The following is a 22,225-nucleotide window of genomic DNA, read 5'->3' on the forward strand; positions in this document are numbered from 1 at the left end:
GAGTGTTTCTTTAGATTGAATTCTGTTTTAGCCACTTACCGACTGCATGGGAAAGTTATTCCATTCTCCAAAACTCACTTTTAAAATCTGTAAAATAGGAATAGTAGTATTCTTTACTTTGTAATATTATTATGCATATTAAATTAATACCTATAAAATGCTTAATAGACTAGCTGGCATACAGGAAGCCCTTAATACATATGTATACACTATTATTTTTTTATTGTGGTAAAATATACATAAAACCTACCAGTTCACCATTTTAAAGTGTACAGTTGAGAGGCATTAAATACATTCACATGGTTGTTCAACCATCACCACCATCCATCTCCAGAACTTTTTCATCTTCCCAAAATGAAACTCCATACCTATGAAATAGTAATTCCCTATTCCCTCTTCCTCCAGCCCCTGGAAACCACCATTCTACTTTGTCTCTATAATTTTGATTACTCTAGGTACTACATGTAAGTGGACTGTATTAGTCCATTTTCACACTGCATGATGAAATACCCGGGCCTGGGTAATTTATAAAGAAAAAGAGGTTTAATGGACTCTTTAAAGGAACAGTTCCACATAGCTGGGGAGGCCTCACAATCATGGTGCAAGGCAAAGGAAGAGCAAAGGCACATCTTACCTGGCAGCAGGCAAGAAAGCATATGCAGGGGAACTCCCATTTATAAAACCATCAGATCCCATGAGACTTACTCACTACCATGAGAACAGTATGGGGGAACCGCACCCATGATTCAATTATCTCCACCTGGCCCCGTCCTTGACATGTGGAGATTATTACAATTCAAGGTGAGATTTGGGTGGGGACACAGCCAAACCATATCATGGGCCATGCAATATTTGTCCTTTTGTGACTGGCTTATTTCACTTAGTATCACATCTTCAAGGTTCATTCATGTAGCATGTGTTGAAATTTCATTCTTTTTTAAGGCTGAATAATATTCCATTATATTAATACATATATACTATTATTATAATAGTCAATGGAATATTTCAAGCCACTGAAAAGGTGTGATTTCATTTACTTACTGGCCAAGACCCAGCTTTAGCAGGGATCATCATCTTTCCTAGACATATGATAAACAATACAGGCTTATGATTTTAAAGTAAAATCCTAGGATCATCTTTGAGTCCTTCTTTTCTCAATCAGTGTTTGTAAAGTCACTTATAAAATATAAAGTCAGTTATTTCCTCCACTAGTTAGGATACATTTCACTTTCTTCAAGGTAAAGAGTGCCTCTATTCCAGAGAGGCAAGACAAACATGTCAATGCTCCAATATGCAGATTGAGGGAGGGAAGATTTGGGGAAAAGTGGGAAAAATTTTGAAAAAGAAATCTAAAACCTAGTTTTAGGACAAAAATTAGAACAAGGGAAGGAGGAGAAAGACTAGAGAGAAAAACACGGGGCAAGCTGCTGTGACAGATTGTATTTTCCAAAGATGGTCTCACCAATAGACATCCCATCTTACATGCTCTTACAATGTGGCATTGACATTCTTCCATCAAGAGGTAGAGTCTAGTTCCTCACTTCCCCAATCTGCACAGATGATTTATAAATAGCTTAATATGATGAAACTGACCAGCTTCTGAGCTTTGGTCAGAAAGAACATTACATGTTTCACTTTGGACCACTCAAGACGGGGCCATGTGGAGAGGAACTGAGGCTTCCAGCTTAGAGCCAGCACCAACTTGCCAGCTGAGTCAGCTAACTGGAAAGTGCATCTTCCAGTCCCACTCAAGCCATCCAGTTTTCAGATGATAACAGACTCATATTAATAATTTTTTTAGATGTTGACAGATATGTTGATAAACATGTTATGATGTTTAGATGACAGATATGTCAATAAACATATTGCTACAACCTTATGAGACACTCCAAGTGAGAATAGTACAGCTGAGCCCTTCTCAAACTCTTGATCAACAAAAGCCAAGAGAAATGAGTAATATTGTTGCATTAATGCACTAAAATTTTGGGGTATTTTGTTATACAGCAATTAATAACTAATAAAGTTATTTTCTCCTACTATTTATCATTACACAATGATGGGCATGAAGCAGACATTACCTTCAGAAGATTTGGACTCAGTGGCATCTCATGTGCATGAAGGGCCAGTGGAGAACTGTAAAGTCTTTTATTTCCGTAATGACACTCACAGCAAGGTGAAAGTGGGCAGCTGATCTGGAGGAGAAGATTTAGCCTCAGGGATTAAAAACCTGTGCTATGGTTTGAATGTCCCTTCTAAAACTCATGTTAAAGTTTAATTGCCATTGTAACAGTATTAAGACATGGGACCTTTAAGAAGTGATGAGGCTATGAGGGCTTCATCTTCATGGGTGGGATTAATGCAGTTATGAAAAACGCTAGGGCCCCCCTTGCCTCTGTGGCCTTTTGCCTTCTGCCATGTGATGATGCAGCAAGAAGGTCCTTGCCAGATGCTGGTGCCATATTGGACTTCTCAGTCTCTAGAACTGTTAGACAACAGATTTCTGTTTATAAATTGACCATTCTCAGGTATTCTGTTACAGGAACACAAAACACAAAAACAGATGTTAGTTGGAGCATCAGCTTCATAGACTATTTAAAGACTAGGCAAAAATGTATACTCATTAACTGAGCAGGGGAGAATAAATCTTGGTTAGACCAGAAATGAGATTCTTCCTATGGTGTGCTGGTATTTTTTCCAAAGTCTTTATGACACCCAGGCCTCTACCCTCACATGGGTGTTGTAATTCAGAACACAACCCTAATAATGTTTCTTAAAAATGTTAGCAGCCTTTGGATTCTTCTTTTCAAATAGTTCTGGAATATTTCTCCATGATAAGAGTATTTTGAAGGAGAGAGCAGTCTAATTTGATGAATGAATCCATCAGTTGGAAGGACTTTGACCTTAGTGTCAAAAAATCCGGGTTCTAGTCTTGAAGTGTTCACCAACACTGTGATTTTTAGCAATTCCCTTGAACTTCAGCAGTTTTACTGAGAGATTTTCTCCAATGTCCAAAGATTTTTTGCAGCTCATTGACTATGATTTAGAAGATTTTGTAGTGGTGAAATGTCTTCCTAGATAATAACTGTCTGTTCATTAAACATTGCTATACATGATAGGGTATACTGCAGCAAATATCTAGAACTCTAGAGTGTATGGCATTCAGGAACACCAAAGAAATGTATTAATTAAAGAACACAATTACCTTTGTATTTAAATAGAAGAGTGTTTTGCTTAAAGTGTTTTGGTTTTATGTTTATAAAATACCTGCATGCTTCATATTATTCCTTGAAAATAATGTGCACCGTGTGCTAAGATAATACATACAATCATGTTTCTATTCTGTTTCTCTAGTTTATTGTTTTCAACCCATAGCCTGAAGTCACCAATCTCTTCGTGCCCCGTCCCTTGGGCAATTTATATTCAAGCAGTGTTGCTTTTGGGTAAGCCTAATGCCTGGCTGGTTTTGTCTGTTGGTTGTTAGCCTTCAATGCCTGGCCAAGTTGCCCACAGTTGAAAGGGTAGAAATGGGAGAAAAAAGGAAATACCAGTGATAGACTTCCTCAGACCCAGCTCTTGCAGCTCAGAAGTAACAGTGTACTTGAGTGGTAATACAAGTTAGAAATGACAGCTATTATCCACATTACAGTACTACTGGGAGATTGCTTTACATGCCTCCTGAAAACAAATCTGCATTGCATACCAGATGGACATGAAACCAAGATTTATTAAAATACCCTTAGCATATTTACAATTGAAAGTCATGAATGCAATTCTCTGTAAATTCCAAAAAATATAATTCTATCTCTTAAAACAAATTAACAGAGGTATCAACAGATTAGGATAAATATAATCTATCACAGAGAATTTTTTGACTAGACAATTGACATTTTTCTAATCAATATATATTATATACAAAAATACACTTGATATGGTGACCAAGTACTGTCGAGGAAAAAAAAATATATATATATAATACGCACACATATTTTTATTATGTACAAATCAGTATTGGTTCCTTCACCTTTTCTTTTTAAAAATAAATACTTCATTTGGTTGCAAATGACATTTATAAATTCAACTCATGAGCATTTCTCAGCTTTGACAAAATTAAATATGCAAACAAATCAGAAATACATGTTTTTAAAAACGCAAAGGGAAAATACCTGAATCCAATGAGCTTATTATGCTTACAAATATCCAAGAGCACGTAAGGTTTCATGTCTTTTAAAGGGCCTTCTCCTCTCCCCAATTGTCTTCATGACTGCCTAAAATCCTTTCAGATTATATCTACAGATTGGTCTAATACTTAACTAAACAGAAAAGCCAATGTTTTACCAGGTTAAATGGCTATTTAGGACACGCTTACACTTTAAGTGCTTTCAAGAGTGTAGCAGTTACTGTTCATCTGAAAATAACCAAAAAGTGTCAACATCCTGATTCAGAATAGGGGTAGATGTTTGAATCATGAGTAGTAGTAAGAATGGAGTGGCAATAAAAAGCCTTATGATTCAAAGTGTTTTTGCCTGCACAGAATTAAGTCAATTTGTCCAGCAGCAGAGTTGCTTGAGATTCAAAAATTTGGCCTTCTGAACATCATAGCTGGTGACCTGCTCTGATGTACAAATTTATCAAGAGAATGGCCTTAATTAAAGTAAAATCTATGAAAACTTGAGAAGGCCTAGATTAACACCCCCCCCGCCACCCTGCCCAACCTTCTTAAAATAAAGTAAAATAAAAAGAGACGTATTTTCCATCTCTTTTATGGATTTTCCTTTTTGCTTAAGTGATGAGGTGATGCTGACATTAACAAGAGGCAGTCACAGCAGTGTGTCTCACATGGGCTCCTTGGTGACAGCGGGGCTCCCTGTCCAAACGGCTGAGGAATGGATGGAGCACAGGGTGTGAGGGGAGGGAGGAGGGGCCAAGGGAGATATTCAGTTGTCTATGATGCAGAGAGGTGAAAAAATCTGGGTCTGGGAGAAACTGTAAAGAAAGAAAAAAAAAATAGCCATGGAATACGAAGGAAAAGGAAGCTGGAACAGAAGTATTGAAAGGAGAAAGTGAAACAAAGCTAGAAGTCATAATGACTTTTGAACAGGCATGGAGTAAACAGGGTCTATGGACAAGCAGCCCCATGGATCTGAAATTGTTGGAGCTGTTAAACCAAGTATAGACCAGCTTCACTGGGGTACCTGCTTTCCCAGTACATTGTCTGGCACTGATCAATACAAGATCATGGGCACTCACATTTGCCTAATACAGATGTCTTGAACTTCCACAAAAAGCTGTCCAGGATACAACCATGGCAAAAAATCACCAGCTCCCTAACAACGTAATCTATCAGCAAAACATTGCATTAGCTTCGTTCAAATTTTTCCCCTCCATGCATCCTTTTTTTCTTGCTCTTCCCATTGCTTGCAACCTCACAAGGCCCCAGCTCTATGAAGACATATAACTGCATGGATCAGACACACTTTAGAAAGCTGCATCCAGGGTCCAGGGTATCACTAAGAAAACTAAAGTACTTGAAATAATTTACATTTCTGCTAGGTCTGATACACACTAGGATGCTGACTGCCGTCACTTAGGTTCTAGGCATGCAGGCCAGTGCTTATTTTCCAGGCCAAAGCGCAATCCCCTAAATCAAAGTCCAAGGCCACCCTGCTTGCCATGCTAGTCTAAATGAAAACTCAATGAAAGAAAAAGACTATGATAAATCAACGTTTTCTCTAAAGATTCTTAAAGATTAAAAATTATCCAATTTCTAATTTTAAAAGTTTCTGCCTTTTTAGAAGTATTTTAGATTAGTTCTTTAAAGGGAAATCCTTTTTATTAATACATACACTCTTTGAAGATTAGCCATCTAGCTGACAGTAGGGTCATATTACTTATGCCTCGGGAAATTATAGAATTGCAGAATTATAAAATTAGTAGTTTTGTTGTAGACCTATCCCTTAGGTAGATCCCCAAAACCTATTTGTGTCATTGTGAGCAAACAGGAGAATTGTTACTACGCTTTCCCTCTCGCTCATGGATTTTTCAATAGAAATAGAAGCCTTTCAGATTATGCAGAACACAATCTCGGTGGGGCTGAGTTACCTTCCTTATGCCTTGTGGCCCGATGTATGAAGAAATAAGATTTTACCTACAGACAAGTTAGCATGAAGAGAGAAAAAAGGAGGAGATATTTGTAACTCACAAAAACATCTAAAGTATAAAGATTTCAAATGTCCTTTTAGTCCCTTATTGGGAAGAGCAGTATAATTTTTGTATGCTATAAACTCCTTTTTATACATCTCCTATAAAGAAATCTGGAATTCAAACTCCATGCTAAGAGTTTCCAGGTTCATCCCTGAACACTTATCATCCTTGTCATGGGGAGGTAGAGTCATTCCCTGAATAGCCAGTGGTCTACGGGACTAACCTTTCATTTTAGGAAGACAGATCTGGAAAGCGAACCCAGTTGAACCATCAAAAATACAGCAGTTTCATGACAGGAAAGTGGAAGAAAGTCCCTGAAGAGAACAATGAAGGAAAGTACACAATTTAAACTACTTGCCAAGGACGTTAACAAACCATTGCTAACGTGTGCCTGAAAACATCTGATTTCCTTCTTGATGTACTAAGTATAAGATAATGCATTGGCAGCTCATACTATGTAGATGGAGAGAAATATTCATATTCATTTAAGACATTCTCATAGTTTCAAAGGTAGAGAGCCCCTCAGTGTCTGCACAGGTAGAATTTAGGAAAATGTTCAGCCTATGTGATAGCTATAGTGTGGCAGAGGTTAATTCACGCCAAATTCTTTGGATGTGATTTGCTGCCTGAAACTATAGTCTCTTTAGCATTTTGCTGGTCCAATGTTATCAAGTTTCATGCAAAGCTTGGAAAAATGGCCCACAAGTGTAGTTGGATCAGCCTTTAGAAAAGGAGACAGACTAGAGATTCTCAGTATATTTAAGAGAAGATTTAAAAATAGATAGTTACATAAGGTTAGAGGGAATGTAGAAAAATAAATTGATGGCTATATCTACTACCTTCATATAAAAATGGAGTAAAAGTCACTCTTCCCCAGATCAAGAACTTCAGAGATGTAATACAGAATAAAGTCTGGAGTTCACGTGAGCTGTTGACTGAAGGAAACCAACCTATCAGAGAAGAGAAGGGTAAGAGAGAAAAGGTCTATGCCCCTGGTTATCACCAGAGTAGTGAGGAGAAGGGCTGGGGATAGAGGAGAAAATGAGTTCCGTAAGTTCTACCAGACAGCAGACCTACTGAATGAAGCTTAATTTGCTTCCCTCATCTCTCCATTAGTAGAAATTGCACAGTAGCTTAAGAGACAGAGTTAGCTAGCCACCATTTTAGTATCTTCTTATTTCCAAGTAAGTTGTTAACTACACAAGTCTCCCAAATGCGAACTTTATATCACAGTATTGGTTAAGAGTCTCGGAACAAATAAGGATACAGAATTGGACAAGGCTTCAAATTGGACATGTTAAAACTCATCACTTCCTAACAAAGCACTGATCTGGAAGAGTTTGGTAGAGTGCCCATTCCTTGGGAAGGGAGATGAAGAACTGTGAAACCAAAATGCAGTGTCTCTAATAAGGTGTCAACAGAGGACAGGTGTGCAGAAATGACACAAAATGGGCTTCCCGGTCACATACAAGCTGTGTAACTGAGCCTGGTTATGCCTGGATGCAATCGCTAATGGAGATATGAGTATCATTATGTAAGTCTAAAGAAGACAGATCTGCTGAGTGGACTATTCGAAGGTGTTTTCTTTAAGCCACTTCTGTACTAATAACAGTTTCCAGGCAGCTAGATTGTTTCTCTCTATAGCTGGAAAATGGAAATATATGCAACAAATTATTTGCATTCTGGAAAGGCTAAAAAGTATCCACTCTTTTCAAATCCTATCAGCTTGGCCACACAGACTGGTTTCATCTGTGTTGCAGATTTCTTTATGAAGACAAAGTAGCAGACATGAATGAAAGTTCATTTCTTTATTCTCTCCACTCTCTTCAGTTGCAGGGTACCTAAAGATAAAATAACTAATACAAAAAAATTTTTGAAAAGTGGAAGCTTTTTCTTTCCTCGCCACCTTTTGGCCACTTTTATTAGAACAGACAGGATAAAAGAAAAATGAAGCTCAAATATAACTGATGCTTCTTGTTAGCAATTTAAAAAGACAATTTAAACTACTTTATAAAATCAGATATTTAATATTTGGATTAGATATGGGGGGGAAGCTATATATTTTTGGACTTCTTCCTTCTCATCATATCAAGCTTCAAATTGATTTTATCTTTGTTGTTTTTATGGGTGGAGGTGAGTACTATAAAATCGACCAATTTTGTATGTCAGGGAGCAAAGAGGTTCCCCCGTCAATGTTACAGCCTGGTTCCCGGAAAGAGAGCCTGCAAGCGTGCATTGCAAAGTCCCCTTCACACACTGACTTGGTGCAGTTTGCTGTGCTGTTGCATGCAATGATCTGCATCAATGATACTGGCCAAGGGAGAAGCAGAAATAGAAATGAGGACATATAACTTTCAAGAAAGGAAGAATATCATTCAAATGAAAATTTCTCTGTTGCAGACAGCATAATGTAAAGAGAATGTGCAATCCCAGGCCAATAGGCAAACCTTCACCCAAAATACACGTATTTCTTCTGCTACCTCTCACTGTGTCCCTTAGAAAAACCATACCAATGACTTATCTTACTGGAGGTGTTAATACTACCATGTTTTATTCCTTCCTTCAGTTTTTTCCAGTTTCTTTACCAGCAGTATCTGAACTTTTCACTTAAGAAACACCATTCTTTATGGTACTTATGAAAACAGGAGGTGCCTGAAGGAGGCTGAGAAGAGGTTTGCAGCTTCTACTGTCCTTGATAGGGGAGAGGAGGGGAGACCGCATATGCCATCTGATATTCCATTCCTTAACCATACTGGCAATTTGTTTTGGCTAGAACATTTAAAGGTGTGATAGCACCACTGGGTTTCCTTATTCCACTTCTCAGGTTTCAGATAACCTTTCTCCGTAATTCCTGAGTAAGTCGCAGTGAGTGTGCAGGAAGACACCGTCATCAACATAGGATTCAAAAGGCAACTGTTGGGCAGTAGGGCCATCACCTATGACCTCTGGGCCCCCCACTGTCATCATAAACATTCACTTCTGCTTGGCCACACTTTTTCTTACTTCTTTTTCCCCAATAAGCTGCCACTTCTTGAAGTGAAAGCCATACAGCACACCTCCTAACCTGGTTTTTGATACTTCATGGGCCTGATGCTTTTTACCTAACATACCTATAGTGTGATTTATGATATACTTTGTGCAATTTATGTAACTTAGGATATTGCGTGCTCTGATGCTTGTCGATTGCTCATGCAAGAATCTGAACTATTGTCAAACTGTGTCCTCAGATTTAATAAATTTTGTCTACGAGGAGACAAAGTTGTTTGTAAGTTAAGGGTTCTTAGAGTTACTAGTAAGTCAGGTGTGAGTGTCTGGTTAGACACAGCTAGCAACACTGGTTACTCTCCTTTCTAGTTCAGGGAGGGCTATGCCTAGAACAGCCACTTAAAGCCTGCTGGCTGGATGTGCTCAAGCTGCCGAATGGCATCCCGATCACCTCCTCTCCAGAAAGTTCAGACTCTCCTGCCGCCCTAAATACAAGCTCGACAGCATTTTAGAGAGATCATTTTCAAGGCCTCCAGATTATTCTAGATGAACTTCCTTGAACAAACTGTCATTGACCTTTACTGAGCATCAATTTGAGTTAAAAATGAAGGCCGTGTCAGCAATGTGGTACATTGGTGGACTTGGGAGGGGGCATCCCAGATATATGACGCAGGGTTCAGAACAGGTGAGAATAATGAAGGTTCTGCCATGGTGTCTTAAAACACCAACATAATACATTGACTAGCGTGACAAAACCACTAGGTTTCCCCAACCAAGGCAGGCAAACCTTGCTTTGTAGAAATAGGTATTTTACTGCAGTTTTAGTCTGTTCACTAGGATGAAATCCAAAGTGGGCTGCATTTGTCTAACTCTCAAATTAAGCATTCTCACTCATTATTCTTCAGCACTGGTTCCTGGCAGGGTGACGTGGCCACAGTGGCAGCCCTGCTTACCTTCACTGATTTCTCATGAGCATCCTATTTAGAGACCAAAGTGGACAGCAGTGACTCCACTGAAAACCTCCTGTTGCTCTCACCATCAAGCCTATAAGGATTTAGACATCTGCTGGCCCCACAGAACTCAGAGCTGATTTCTATGGCATGGGTAAAACTGGCACTTTTCCTGTGCATGGTAACACTAGAAGGAGCATAGGATGGCTGTAAGTGGAATTCGTTTTTAATTGATCAGTTCTTTTGGTTGTCTTCAGAGTTAAGTGAAAACGAAGAGAAACTAAGAAAGCAGCATAAAAAGCTTCTTGCTCACAAGCAACTTCAAGCCTTTTTAGTCATGCATGTTCCTTCTCGGCTTTTCTATTTTGCTTGTCTCATTCCTTCATTGTGAATTTTAAAAATCCAACGTGTTACCATATTCCTTTCAGTTGCACCAGTAGAAGAGGCGGTTAGCACCTGCATGAATATGGCTTCTGTGACTTGATTTGATCCTGACCACAGTCTTCATTCCCGAAGCTGACATTAGATTAGGATATGGTGCTGTTTTCATTACTGGATCTGTTATAGAAGCATTCCTGAGGGGCTGCTGGCTGGCAGGCATATCCTGGGAAGATGCTCAGGCACCTGGCAAGTCCAAGGGTTCTGGAAAGATGCTGGGGCAAGGGGCACGCCACATGTGATGGCTGGATTGGGAAGAAATTTAAGATTCCTGCCCATCTCTGGACTGTCCTCCACCAACTGGAGGAGAAAGCTCAGCCTCTCTTTCTTCAAGGCCTAAAATGAGTCTTTGAACATATTCTCAATTCATCTCCAGTCCTCTTTCTTCACCCCTCACCTCTTTCTTCACCCGTCACAAGATAAATTCAGAGGTGGATTAAGGACAAAAGTATCAGAGAGGTCCAAGGTGGTTTCCTTATGTGACTCAAGAGCCAGGGTCAGAAAAAGCTGCCTATGAATAACATTCCACCTGAAGATTTCTATTAATGTAATTACCTCCTTTTCATTTTGATGTAAGGAATCTTTTTTCTACCCTTTTTTTTTTTTTGACATTAAAGAGTCCTGCTTCACCCTACTTCACATGCCTATCAGCCAAGGTCATGAGCGGGGGCTGTGAGTTGCATTTGCTCTCCTGTCTGGAAACTGCCTCCTGGGGACGGTCGGGCGGGGGGTGCAGCTGTAAAGTCACAGGACATGACGTAGAACTCAGCTGCATGTCAACACATCGCCCATTCATGAACGGTCCAAAATGTGAAAGGTGCTCTGCCGCTGGGTCTCTTGTCCAAGCAGGTTCTCTGACCCCAAGGCTATGCTTGCTCAGGTATTACAGTTTCTCCAGGGAGCTGGGATGCAGAATTTCTGCTGGCCCAGAAAACCACTAAGGACTGATGTAAAAACAAGAATGGGCCTCACTTAATAACTGACGTCGACTCCTTGCATGGTAACTTGTTCTCCAGGATGAAGTTTATGGCTGTATGTCTCCCTCTCTCCACCCAGGTACGATTCTGTTTTTCTCTTTTTCATTACGTAAACCATAACAACAAAAAATCGTTTTTCTAGTCTGGAAAATACGTGTTCTTGGACCTCTTCAAAAATAGTTTTGGTGAGTTGCAACGTTGGAGAGAAAGATGCTGCAGGATTTTGCTGCAACAGGATCAAAACTAAGACCAATAATCAAAACAGCAGCGTGTAACGACAAAGACTTTGAACTCTCCCAAGGCAACTGTCCTCAATGCTCCTTTCTCTCCTCTGTGACAATGTGACCTATATCAAGCTTTGGTTATAAAGCTGGAAATCTCAGCTCTTAAAAAATTTTTGGGAAAACTGTGGTATTTCTTCTGGTCTTACAACAGAGTGGACTTTGGGCTTCGACAGGAAACAGTCATCAAATATTTCTGCAATGTTCCCTTAAATAGTTTTCCATTGTTCCTGTGGCTGAATGTGAGACTTCTTAAAGAAGGCATGGGGCACTCTCTGCAGATGACCTCAGAAAGAGATGAGCAAAACAAACATTTAGTGACACATCTTTCAAGAACGTCCTGCAACCTGTGGTCACAAAGAGTATGCGTGCAAGGTCAGTCCTCCATCTCTAGCGCCATCATTTCCATGCGTCTTCCTCTTAGTTGGTGGTCACACTGGCTTCCTTCTGACGCAGTCTTTCTTTCTGTTAAGGAAGAAAAATGAATATATCATTTCTTTCATCTTTCTCAAGTTTTGATACATTTCTCAAATTCTGGTCTAGAATGCTGAGTTTCCGGAATTGTGCCAAACGGCCTAGAAATGAGAGGACCTCCACTGCTCTTTCCCTAAGCTCTTAGTTATCTGCCCCTCCCTACCTATCACCCTTACTCACCAGAAAACAAACAAACAAGAAATCAATAACCAGCCAATCTACTAACTACATCCATCTAAAACACGGGCCTCTACCGTGCCAGGGTGGTCTTTTCTGTTCTCTTCTTTTGTGACAAAGACCCTAACTTTGTAGTGTTACTCAAGGACCCCTTCCGTCCCCACCTCTGGCCCACTGATGGAATTAAGAGAATGCTCAAGAAGATATGAAAAAAATTACTGTTTCCAAGTTCAATGTATCTGCCAATGATCAACTTGGCAGAACTCAAGAAAAGCCATGCAAAATGGGGGATGACCAGATTTAGTCTCTGCAGAATGGCAGAAGTTCCCGATTTGCCATGGATGTTATGCTCTTCATTCGCTGAGCTTCCTCCTCAGGGACTGCCTTCTAAAGGGAAGAACATGGACATCTGCTGGGAAGATGTAAAAATAAACAGGAGCACACTACACAGAAACACGGACCCTCATGGTATCTGTGACATTAGGGAAGTAAACACATGAGTATGGTAAGGATAGTGTATCTGCTCTTAGAGAAGGGCAAATAGAAGGCTAAAGTGGAAAAGGGAGAATGAGCAGATGCAGAGAGAGAAGCCTTTGAGAATGGATCCTTGGCTGCTGATGAGCTATGAGGTATGATGCTGCAATGAATTACTAAATTGGCCTAGATATAAACTTAAGTTGATGATTTGTCGACACCCATCCTAAATTTGGACTCCATCCCTAACTTGGGAAATTTAATCAGGAATCAGCTTACAAGCTCTTCTCTAATTTCCACCCACCCGTACAGACAATAAAATAAGCAACCGCCACAAGCCCAGGATCACAACTGGGAGCTTGTTCACAGGGGAGGTGGTAAACCCACCGTTTTTGTCTACATGGCTGACTCCATTCTCTCTGCCTTGGGGGAACAGGCTTGGCTGTAAAAGTCTGGATAGAAGCCCAAATAAAAGGTCTGGAGGAAGAGGGAGAGGCTCATGGAGGAGGAAGATAAAAATCAGGGTTCAGCCGACTGCCACTGAAAATCATACAAATGAATGTCCTAAATATCCCATTAAATGGGCACAGAGGACATGTCTGGTTAGGTAGGGACCATGTACTCGACCATCGCTTTACCAGCCAGGCTGTGCAGCCCGGACTTCTCCATTTCTCGTTCATCAGCCTCATGCAACATTCATTTAGCTGCTCATGGGGTTGCTGGGAGAAACATCATGGTCAATCAACAGAAATAATCTCACTTTATAACTTAGATCCCACTTAGATTTTCAAAGGATTTGAAGCATCCAGCAAAAAAGTACTAACAATCTAAAAGGATAAAGTAAGTAGTTGTGGGACATCAGGGTCCAGAGAGAGTAGGGTTTGAAAAATCCGAGACAGAAGGGTGATACTTCCACTTCCCACTCATCGCCATTCCCCACTCATCGCCATTCCCCATTGCAGGGTCAACCAAAGCAGCTGCAATTCACAGCAACAAGAAAAACAACTAATATTTATTGAGCTCTTATTGTGTGTTAGGCATTTTACACGTCTTTTCTCAGTTTTCTCAAAATAACCCCAAAGGAAAAGTAATATGCTCTTTTCATGGAAAAGAAAGAAACAAAGTAACTTGACTAAGGTTTTACAACTATGTAAGTGGCAGAGCTGTGCTCTGAACCCAGGCCATTTCATTCTCAACATCCTGGGATCTTAACCCTGTAGCTCCTCTGACTATTGTCTGTAACACCTAGGTGGAGATTCACTGTGATCTCTATTGAAAACTGGCCTTTGGAGGACAATGCAGCCTCAAATCTAGGAAGTCTGGGGAGACTGCTGCTTTCCAGCACAGGGGGAGATGTCAGGAGACCAAGAATCTGGTCCTGGTTTTTGTTATCCACTTGCCAAGTGACTCTGGGGAGCCTGTATCTTTCCGCACTTCAAATTTCCCAACTATCAATAGGAGAATCCCTGCCTCTTTCTTTGATGGGGAAAAGCAAATGAAGAGAATGAGTATATTTAAACATTTTGAGAGAAAGATACTTTGAGATAAGGGTGATTGTACTGTGCGTAGGGTGTGGAAGGATGTGAAATGGCAACTGACTAAATTTGGTTTATCAGAAATGACCTATGTTGAGTTTACAGGAAAAACATATAAAGCTATGTTTTGTACCTCCACCCACACATACCTTTTTTTTTTTTAAACCATATGCTACTCTGGGATGGGAACTGAGACTCTGGATACTACGTTTCTTCTCTGAGTTTTAGCCCTTCCTGGGTGCAACTCAATTTGCATGACAATCGTTAGGTTATGTTGAAAAATATATCTCACCAGGCTAGCAGTGGGATTGATTTTCTTTGTCTCCACTTTCTTCTCTGAAGTCAACTTGCTGACTGATTCCTGAGCCATTTTCAATCTGAAATAGAAATAGGGAAAAGACAGGGGAGACAGGGAAAAGAAAGGAAGAGGGAGAAGGAAAGAAGAAAGAGTTAAGGCAGGTTAAACATAAACCCAAATGCTTTTGAATTAATCCATCAGCAATTTGAAAATACTGAAATGTTTTTTCAATGCTTTTTGTTATTAAATTCAAACCCTAATTAGGTGTGAAGGTTTCTCTGCTTTATCAAAACTGAATTTTCTCCACCAGCTGAAGACTGTTTCTGTGAACAATGTGGTAGTTTCTGACGGGTGGACCACCACTGCACAGAGCACGATTTACTTCAGTGTTATCTGGCTTGTGATCCACTTAGCAGATAATGAGATGATTTTGAAGAATGAAGTTCTGACGAAATGTGAAACCACAAATATTAAAATTCACCATTTCACATCAATTAAGATGTGATAACCTACAGAATGGGAAAAAAGATAACCTACAGAATGGGAAAAAATATATAAATATATATCTTTTTCATTCTGTAGGTTATCTTTTTCCCATTTGAAAAATATATTTATACATTATATATAATACATAATACATAAACTTAATATATTATATATAATATATACATATACTTATTTATATATAATATATAATAATATATTTATAATATATATAAATATAGACTTTTATATATATATATATATATATATATTTTTTTTTTTTTTTGAGATGGAGTCTTGCTCTGTCGCCCAGGTTGCAATGCAGAGGCGTGATCCTGGCTCACTGCAACCTCCGCCTCCAGAATGGGAAAAATATTTTTAAATCATATACCTGATAGAGACTTGTGTCCGGAACACATAAAGAACTCCTACAATTCAAATAAGAAGACAAATTATACCCCCTCCTCTAAAAATGGACAAGGGATTGGAATAGACATTTCTCCAAAGCTGACATACACATGGTCAATAAGCACGTACAAAAGATGCTCAACGTCACTGGTAATCAGGAAACACAAATCAAAACCACAATGGGATACCACTTCACATCCACTAGGATGGCTAGAATCAGAAAGAAAGACAGTAACAAATACTAGAGATGAAGACGTGAAGACATTGGAACCCTCATACACTGATGTGATTGTAGAATTACACCGTTGCTTTGGAAAACAGTTTGGCCGTTTTCCAAAATGTTAGGCACAGAATTACCATATGACCCAGCAATTCCACTGCTAGGCACATAAATATATGTATGACTAAGAAAATTGAAAAGATGTCTATATAAAAATTTGCATATGAATGTTTATAGAACCATTATTTGTGATAGTCAAGAGTAGAAGCAACCAAATTTCCATCACCTGATGGATAAATGAAATGCGGTATATCCATACAATGGAATATTATTGAGCCATAAAAAGGAATGAATTTGCTGATACATGCTATGACATGGATGTACCTCAAAAACGTTGTGCTAAGTGAAAGAAGCCAATCACAAAAACACATGACTCCATTTATATGAAGTGTTCAGAATAGGCAAATCCATACAGAAAGTAGATTAGCAAAACCATGGGTTTGCCCATGCAGGGGAAAATGGGGAGTTATTGCTAACCAGTCAACGATTTCCTCTAAAATCTGATAGAGGTAATGGTTGCACACCCTTGTGAACATACTAAAAACCACTGTGTGGTGAAGTGATACTAATGTGTACTGAATTGTACACTTTAAAAGGGTGAATTTTGCAATATGTAAATTCTATCTCAAGAAAATTTATTAAAAATTCATTAATTCAGCATGATAGTATTTCTTACCCATCAGGTTGGCAAACGTAAATATTTAGACAATATTAACTGTTTGTGAGGATGCAGGGGAATGGGAGGTGCCACACAGGGCACTAGGGAGAAGAAATTGGTGTAGCGGGGTTTGGCAATATCAAGTAAAACTGGAAGCACGTACACTCTACAAGCCGTCAAGTTTTCTTGTAGGGAGACACCAAAAAGAATAACAGACAGACACGGAGCTTTCACTGTGGCAATACACGCAATCATGAAAACTGCAGACATCCTAATGAATAGTTTCAATGGGTAACAGATATATGACAATAGCAAACAGCAACATTTACTGGGTACTTAATCTGTACCAGGTGCTGTTCTACCTACTGTATTTGAATTAAACTTAATTTTCACAACAACTCTGTGAGACAGGAACTTTGACTATTCCCATTTCTTAGGTCTTAACCACCATGCAATGTGCAATGCTGCTTATGTACAGTATTCATTCAACAGAATAGGGTAAAACAGTGAGAAGGAATGAACTAGATCTATGAATTCAACCAGCACAGGTATCAGAGACATGATATTGAGAGAGTGAAGAATCCTGCAGTGACACAGTGAACAGGCCATCTATGATGATGGTCAAGAGCTCAGGCTCCAAAGTCTGACTGCAGAATTAATTCTCAGCCCTATCACTTATTAACTGTGTGACTCTACAGAAGAGAACTCTCTGTGGGCCTTATTTCTTAAAAAATACTTGACAGCAATACTGCATGCTACATAGGATCAATGAGAGGACTGAGACAGTGTCAGAAGCATGTGAACCAGACCAACTCCATCTTGAACAGAAGCTGGGTAAAATGAGGCTGAAACCTAGTGGGCTACATTCCCAGATGGCTAAGGCATTCTAAGTCACAGGAAGAGACAGGAGGTCAGCACAAGACACAGGTCATGAAGACCTTGCTGATAAAATAGGTTGCAGTAAAGAAGTTGGCCCAAACTGGCCAAAACCAAGATGGCCACGTAGTGACCTCTGGTCATCCTTACTGCTACACTCCCATTAGTGCTAAGACAGTTTACAAATGTCATGGCAACAGTCAGGAAGTTACCCTACATGATCTTAAAAAGGGGAGGCATGAATAATCTATCTCTTATTTAGCATATCATCAAAAAATAACCATAAAAGTGGGCAGCCAACAGCTCGCAGGGTGCTCTGCCTATGGAGTAGCCATTCTTTTATTCCTTTGCTTTCCTGATAAACTTGCCTTCCCTGTACTCTACGGACTCGCTCTGTATTCTTTCTTGTGTGAGATCCAAGAACCCTCTCTTCGGGGTCTGAATCGAGACTGCTTTCCTGTAACATCTTTCTGGCAACCACAGTGAGGAAACCCCTGAGCCAAAGTGGTGGGGTCCTGTAACAGCAGTGCAGCTCCCGGCAGGTGGTAATAGCGAATAAATGTAAGCTGCTATTGCTACTTTGCAGGCAGTATGCTACATTGTGCGTATAATTTTAAATTGAACCCATACATACAAACATCTATCTGTATTTATATACGGATACACACATATCAAAGTATTCAAAATAGACTAGAAAGATACTCAATAATTTCATGACAGAGGTTATTGCTAGAAAGATCTGGGAAGAGAATGACACCGCCAATAACATGCCAAGTAGAATTTCATTTTATCTGTAATACTTCACTTTTAAATTTAAAATCTTAAAGAATATATAATGAATGTTAATAGTTATAATTCTAGGTAGTGGGAACATGGGTGTGATATGTTCTTTTGTATTTTTATTTTTAAAATTTCTTCAAAAAAAATCTTCAAAAGAGTAAATACTTAAAGATCAACTGAGACATTTAAAAAATATGCTTTTTCTTCCATGCTTCAAATAAAAAATACCTTGCTTAATATTAATCACATACTTGTTGGCATCTGTAAGTGGCTGAGTAGCTTAGCTCTTTATCTAGCTAATGTTATACAATTTGCTTAAAACACAGTTTTAGTAATCGCATCTCCCCACCCACAGGCACAGGTTAGTGACAATGAATTCAACATTCTTACTTGTGCACTGGACAATAAATTAATTCTGCTGTTGCAGTGTGAAAGTAGCCATCAGACAAATACATCAACAACCAGGCAATGCCCTGTTCTAACAGATTTTATTGACAAATACTCGTAGTGGGCCAGATCTGGCTCAGAGGCTGCAGTTTGCCAATTCCTGGACTATATCATAGGATCCAAAATCTTATGATTTTGGATTGGCAATCCAATCTCCCCGTTATAAACCTAGTTTACTTGTCTATCTTACCTCTTCAGACCCAGATCTATTGTATTCATAGTAGGCCGGTTTAATTAGCTGAGTATCTTTGGAGAAATCACGTAATCCCCTGAACCTCAACTTCCTCATCTCTTAAAAGTGTGAATAATACCACACCTAATAACAGTGTTGCTATAAAAATTAAAGAAAGTACTATATGTGGTTACTGATCAAGCCTCTTTTCCTTCACCTCACTCCATGTGTTCCATGACCCACCCAAACGCCTTACATTCTTTGCACATGGCTTTTTCTCACCTTTGCATCTTGCTTTTACTGTTCCCCCAATGACTGTCTAGTCATTTCCATGCATTCAAATTCTTCCCATGCTTCTGTTTACAGCTTAAGTGTCAAAGTCACGAAAGCTTCCTTCATCTCTCTTAGCCAGAAGTAATTGCTCTTTTCTTAAGTGACAAAGCACTTTGTGCCTCTCTTAAGGTACTTAAGGCATTTCATCTTAGAACTGAGTAGGTGTCTTATTTTTCTTAAACCATTGGAATGACTTGAGGACAATGAGCAGGACTTATCCATATTTGGGACCTCTCCTTGTTCCTTTACCCAGCACTGTACCATGCACAAGTCAGTTCTTAGCATCTATGTGACAAATGACATGCATTGATAACTTTTGTTTTTCTGCCTTGAACAGTTTAAATGTTTAGTAAATACTCAGAGTTATAAAATGATTGCTTTTTGCATTTATCCTTGGGAAAAAACTATAAAAACATTTAGAAGTATAGTTCCAGTTACTGATTAGCTGACTGAGTCTTAAATAAGGAAAAAGAAAAGATGCTCAAGGCCACCCAAATGTGCTAAATATTTACACATGTCATCTTATGTATAGATTCCAAGATACTGAAAAGTATCCACATTACTTTGCCCACAAGGAGACTAGGACTCAGGGAGGTCATGTAACTTTGTCCCAAGTCTGGAATTTCTCTCTCCCACTTACGAGGTAAGGGCTTTTTGCATTTAATCAAAGAAAATTTGCTGGTTAGACAGTTTCTAGCGGCATCCATGCTCAACCTCCTCACTGTTTGTGGACTTATTTTTGTTTCTGGCCTAGATGTCGGCTCTAATGTCCATCGGTAGGTGACTGGACAAAGAAAATGTGGATCACCTACACCATGAAATACTATGCAGTCACAAAAAGAATGAAATCATGTCCATGGCAGCAACACTGATGGAGCTTCAGACCATTATCCTAAGTGAAATAACTCAGAAAGAGAAAATCAAATACTGCATGGTCTCACTTGTAAGTGGGAGCTAAACAGTGGTTACACATGGACATATAGAGGGAAATAACAGACACTGGGGATTATTAGAAAGGGAGGAGAGTGGGAAGACAGTAAGGGTCAACAAATAACCTTTTGGGTACAAGGTTCACTCTTCAGGTGATGGATACACTAGAAGCCCAAACCCTGCCACTATGAAATATATCCGTGTAACAAACCTGTACAAATTTATGTACCTCCTGTATTGATAAAAATAAAAAAAAAAATAAAGGTTATATGGCAATCCTTACAAAATAATTTGGAAATATAGGAAAAAAACATACAAACATGTCAGAGAAAGAACACACATATTCTCAATTCATAAATGTCTCAGTAAAATTTTTGAAAACTTAATCTTTTCCTCCTTCTATCATGCATATGCTCCCTAAGGAGTTACTGGGAGCCCCGGTAAATACCAAGTGCTGCCAACTACTGAGGAAAGACACAAGTATGAGATGAGAAAGTGAGTCATGTCCTCAGATGTTCTTGCCTACTCTTGCCTCTGTAGTTGATTATAACCTGGTCAGACACAGTGGCTCACGCCTGTAATCCCAGCACTTTGGGAGGCCGAGATGGGCGGATCACGAGATCAGGAGATTGAGACCATCCTGGCTAATACAGTAAATCCCCGTCTCTACTAAAAATACAAAAAATTAGCCGGGTGTGGTGGTGGGTGCCTGTAGTCCCAGCTACTTGGGGGGCTGAGGCAGGAGAACGGCGTGAACCCGGGAGGTGGGGCTTGCAGTGAGCTGAGATTGTGCCACTGCACTCCAGCCTGGGTGACAGAGTGAGACTGTCTCAAAAAATTAAAAAAATTAAAAAAAAAAAAAAAAAAAAAAGAAGTTGACTGTAACCTTTGCTTTCACATTAGAACCACTACAAAATCATTTTTTTTTTCTTCAACTCATCACGGAGCAGGGGTTACAGGCAGCTAGGTGAACTATGTTCAAAAAGTAGCATGCCTTTCTTTTTAGAGATTTAGGCTCTGCACTGTTACAGCCTCATCTTTTGGGAGAGCCTATGGCATACTGTGGGCTTTCTACAGGCTAGAGGCATATGTGCACCAACAGGTAATGTGCCTTTAAGTCAGTATGCCACAGGGAATGTCCACGTTCCCTAAAAAAAAGGATGAAAAAAACTGAAGGTCCAAGTGCTGCACCACTAAATGTAAAGACAGGAGTTCAGAATCTCTCTAATAAATGCAAGAGCTCTTCATTCTCATGACTGTTCAAAAATACATGGAGTAACATGATAAACAAAGGAACATGCAAAAAATACATTTTTGCAACTGGCTCAGTCAATTCTGGCCTGTGGTCCTTTGGAATGGTGAATAAGGTTTCCTTGGTACAGAAAAGGTATTGGCCCTCACTGAAGATCACACCTGTAAAATAAATGACTCACTGGTCTGACTACCCAACATAGCTTTGCCTTACCAGTCATTACCAGGGACAGCTTCTATGACCAAATAATGACACTCCTACGGTCTCCCTTCAGAAGAAAAAGTCAGAAAAGGGGTATAAAGAGCTTCAAGGATGAAATACAACAAGGAGTGAATATTCACTCCTTTGCCATGATCTCCTTGCAGCTTTGAACTAAGTCACATCAGGCCAAGATACAGGGAATAGCACATAGACTTCAGGGCATCGTGGAAATGGCTTTCTTGCCTCAGAAAGCTCAATATCACATGGTTTATGGCACTTTGAATAGAGAAGACTGAGGGCAACATTTTGATCTTTTCCTCATTAGGCTTACCTGAAGCATAGATGGTATTAACACCGTAAGCGCTGTTTTAAATATGCTTTCAGAGGGATATGGCTAAGTCCAGCCATCCCTCCAACCACTGCGTGGTAGCCTGAACATCAGAAGTAAGGTTCTGTCCACTCTACATAGTTTGTTCAGGTCTTTTGATACTCCTCGAGTCTACACAAGGTACGGACTCCAGTTCACAGAGACAAATTGCTTCTCCAGGCGAAAAGGGACTAATGTCCAACTTTGGTTCTAAATAAGTGCGATCACAGAGCCCTGACCAGGGCTGT

At 39.5% G+C, this 22,225-nt stretch overlaps 1 protein-coding gene across 1 annotated transcript in view; it reads right to left on the reverse strand.

Annotated features, from left to right (window-relative positions):
- Positions 1-3,704: 3,704 nt before the first annotated feature.
- The window catches only part of FMN1 (formin 1), a 385,063-nt gene continuing 366,542 nt past the window's right edge, over positions 3,705-22,225 (reverse strand). The window contains 2 exon segments of the mRNA XM_050799309.1: positions 3,705-12,297; positions 14,785-14,869. Coding sequence (XP_050655266.1) covers positions 12,253-12,297; positions 14,785-14,869 — 130 coding nt within the window. The 3' untranslated portion in view covers positions 3,705-12,252.

This window comes from Macaca thibetana, chromosome 7, assembly GCF_024542745.1.
Source record: "Macaca thibetana thibetana isolate TM-01 chromosome 7, ASM2454274v1, whole genome shotgun sequence".
Lineage (NCBI taxonomy): Eukaryota > Metazoa > Chordata > Mammalia > Primates > Cercopithecidae > Macaca > Macaca thibetana.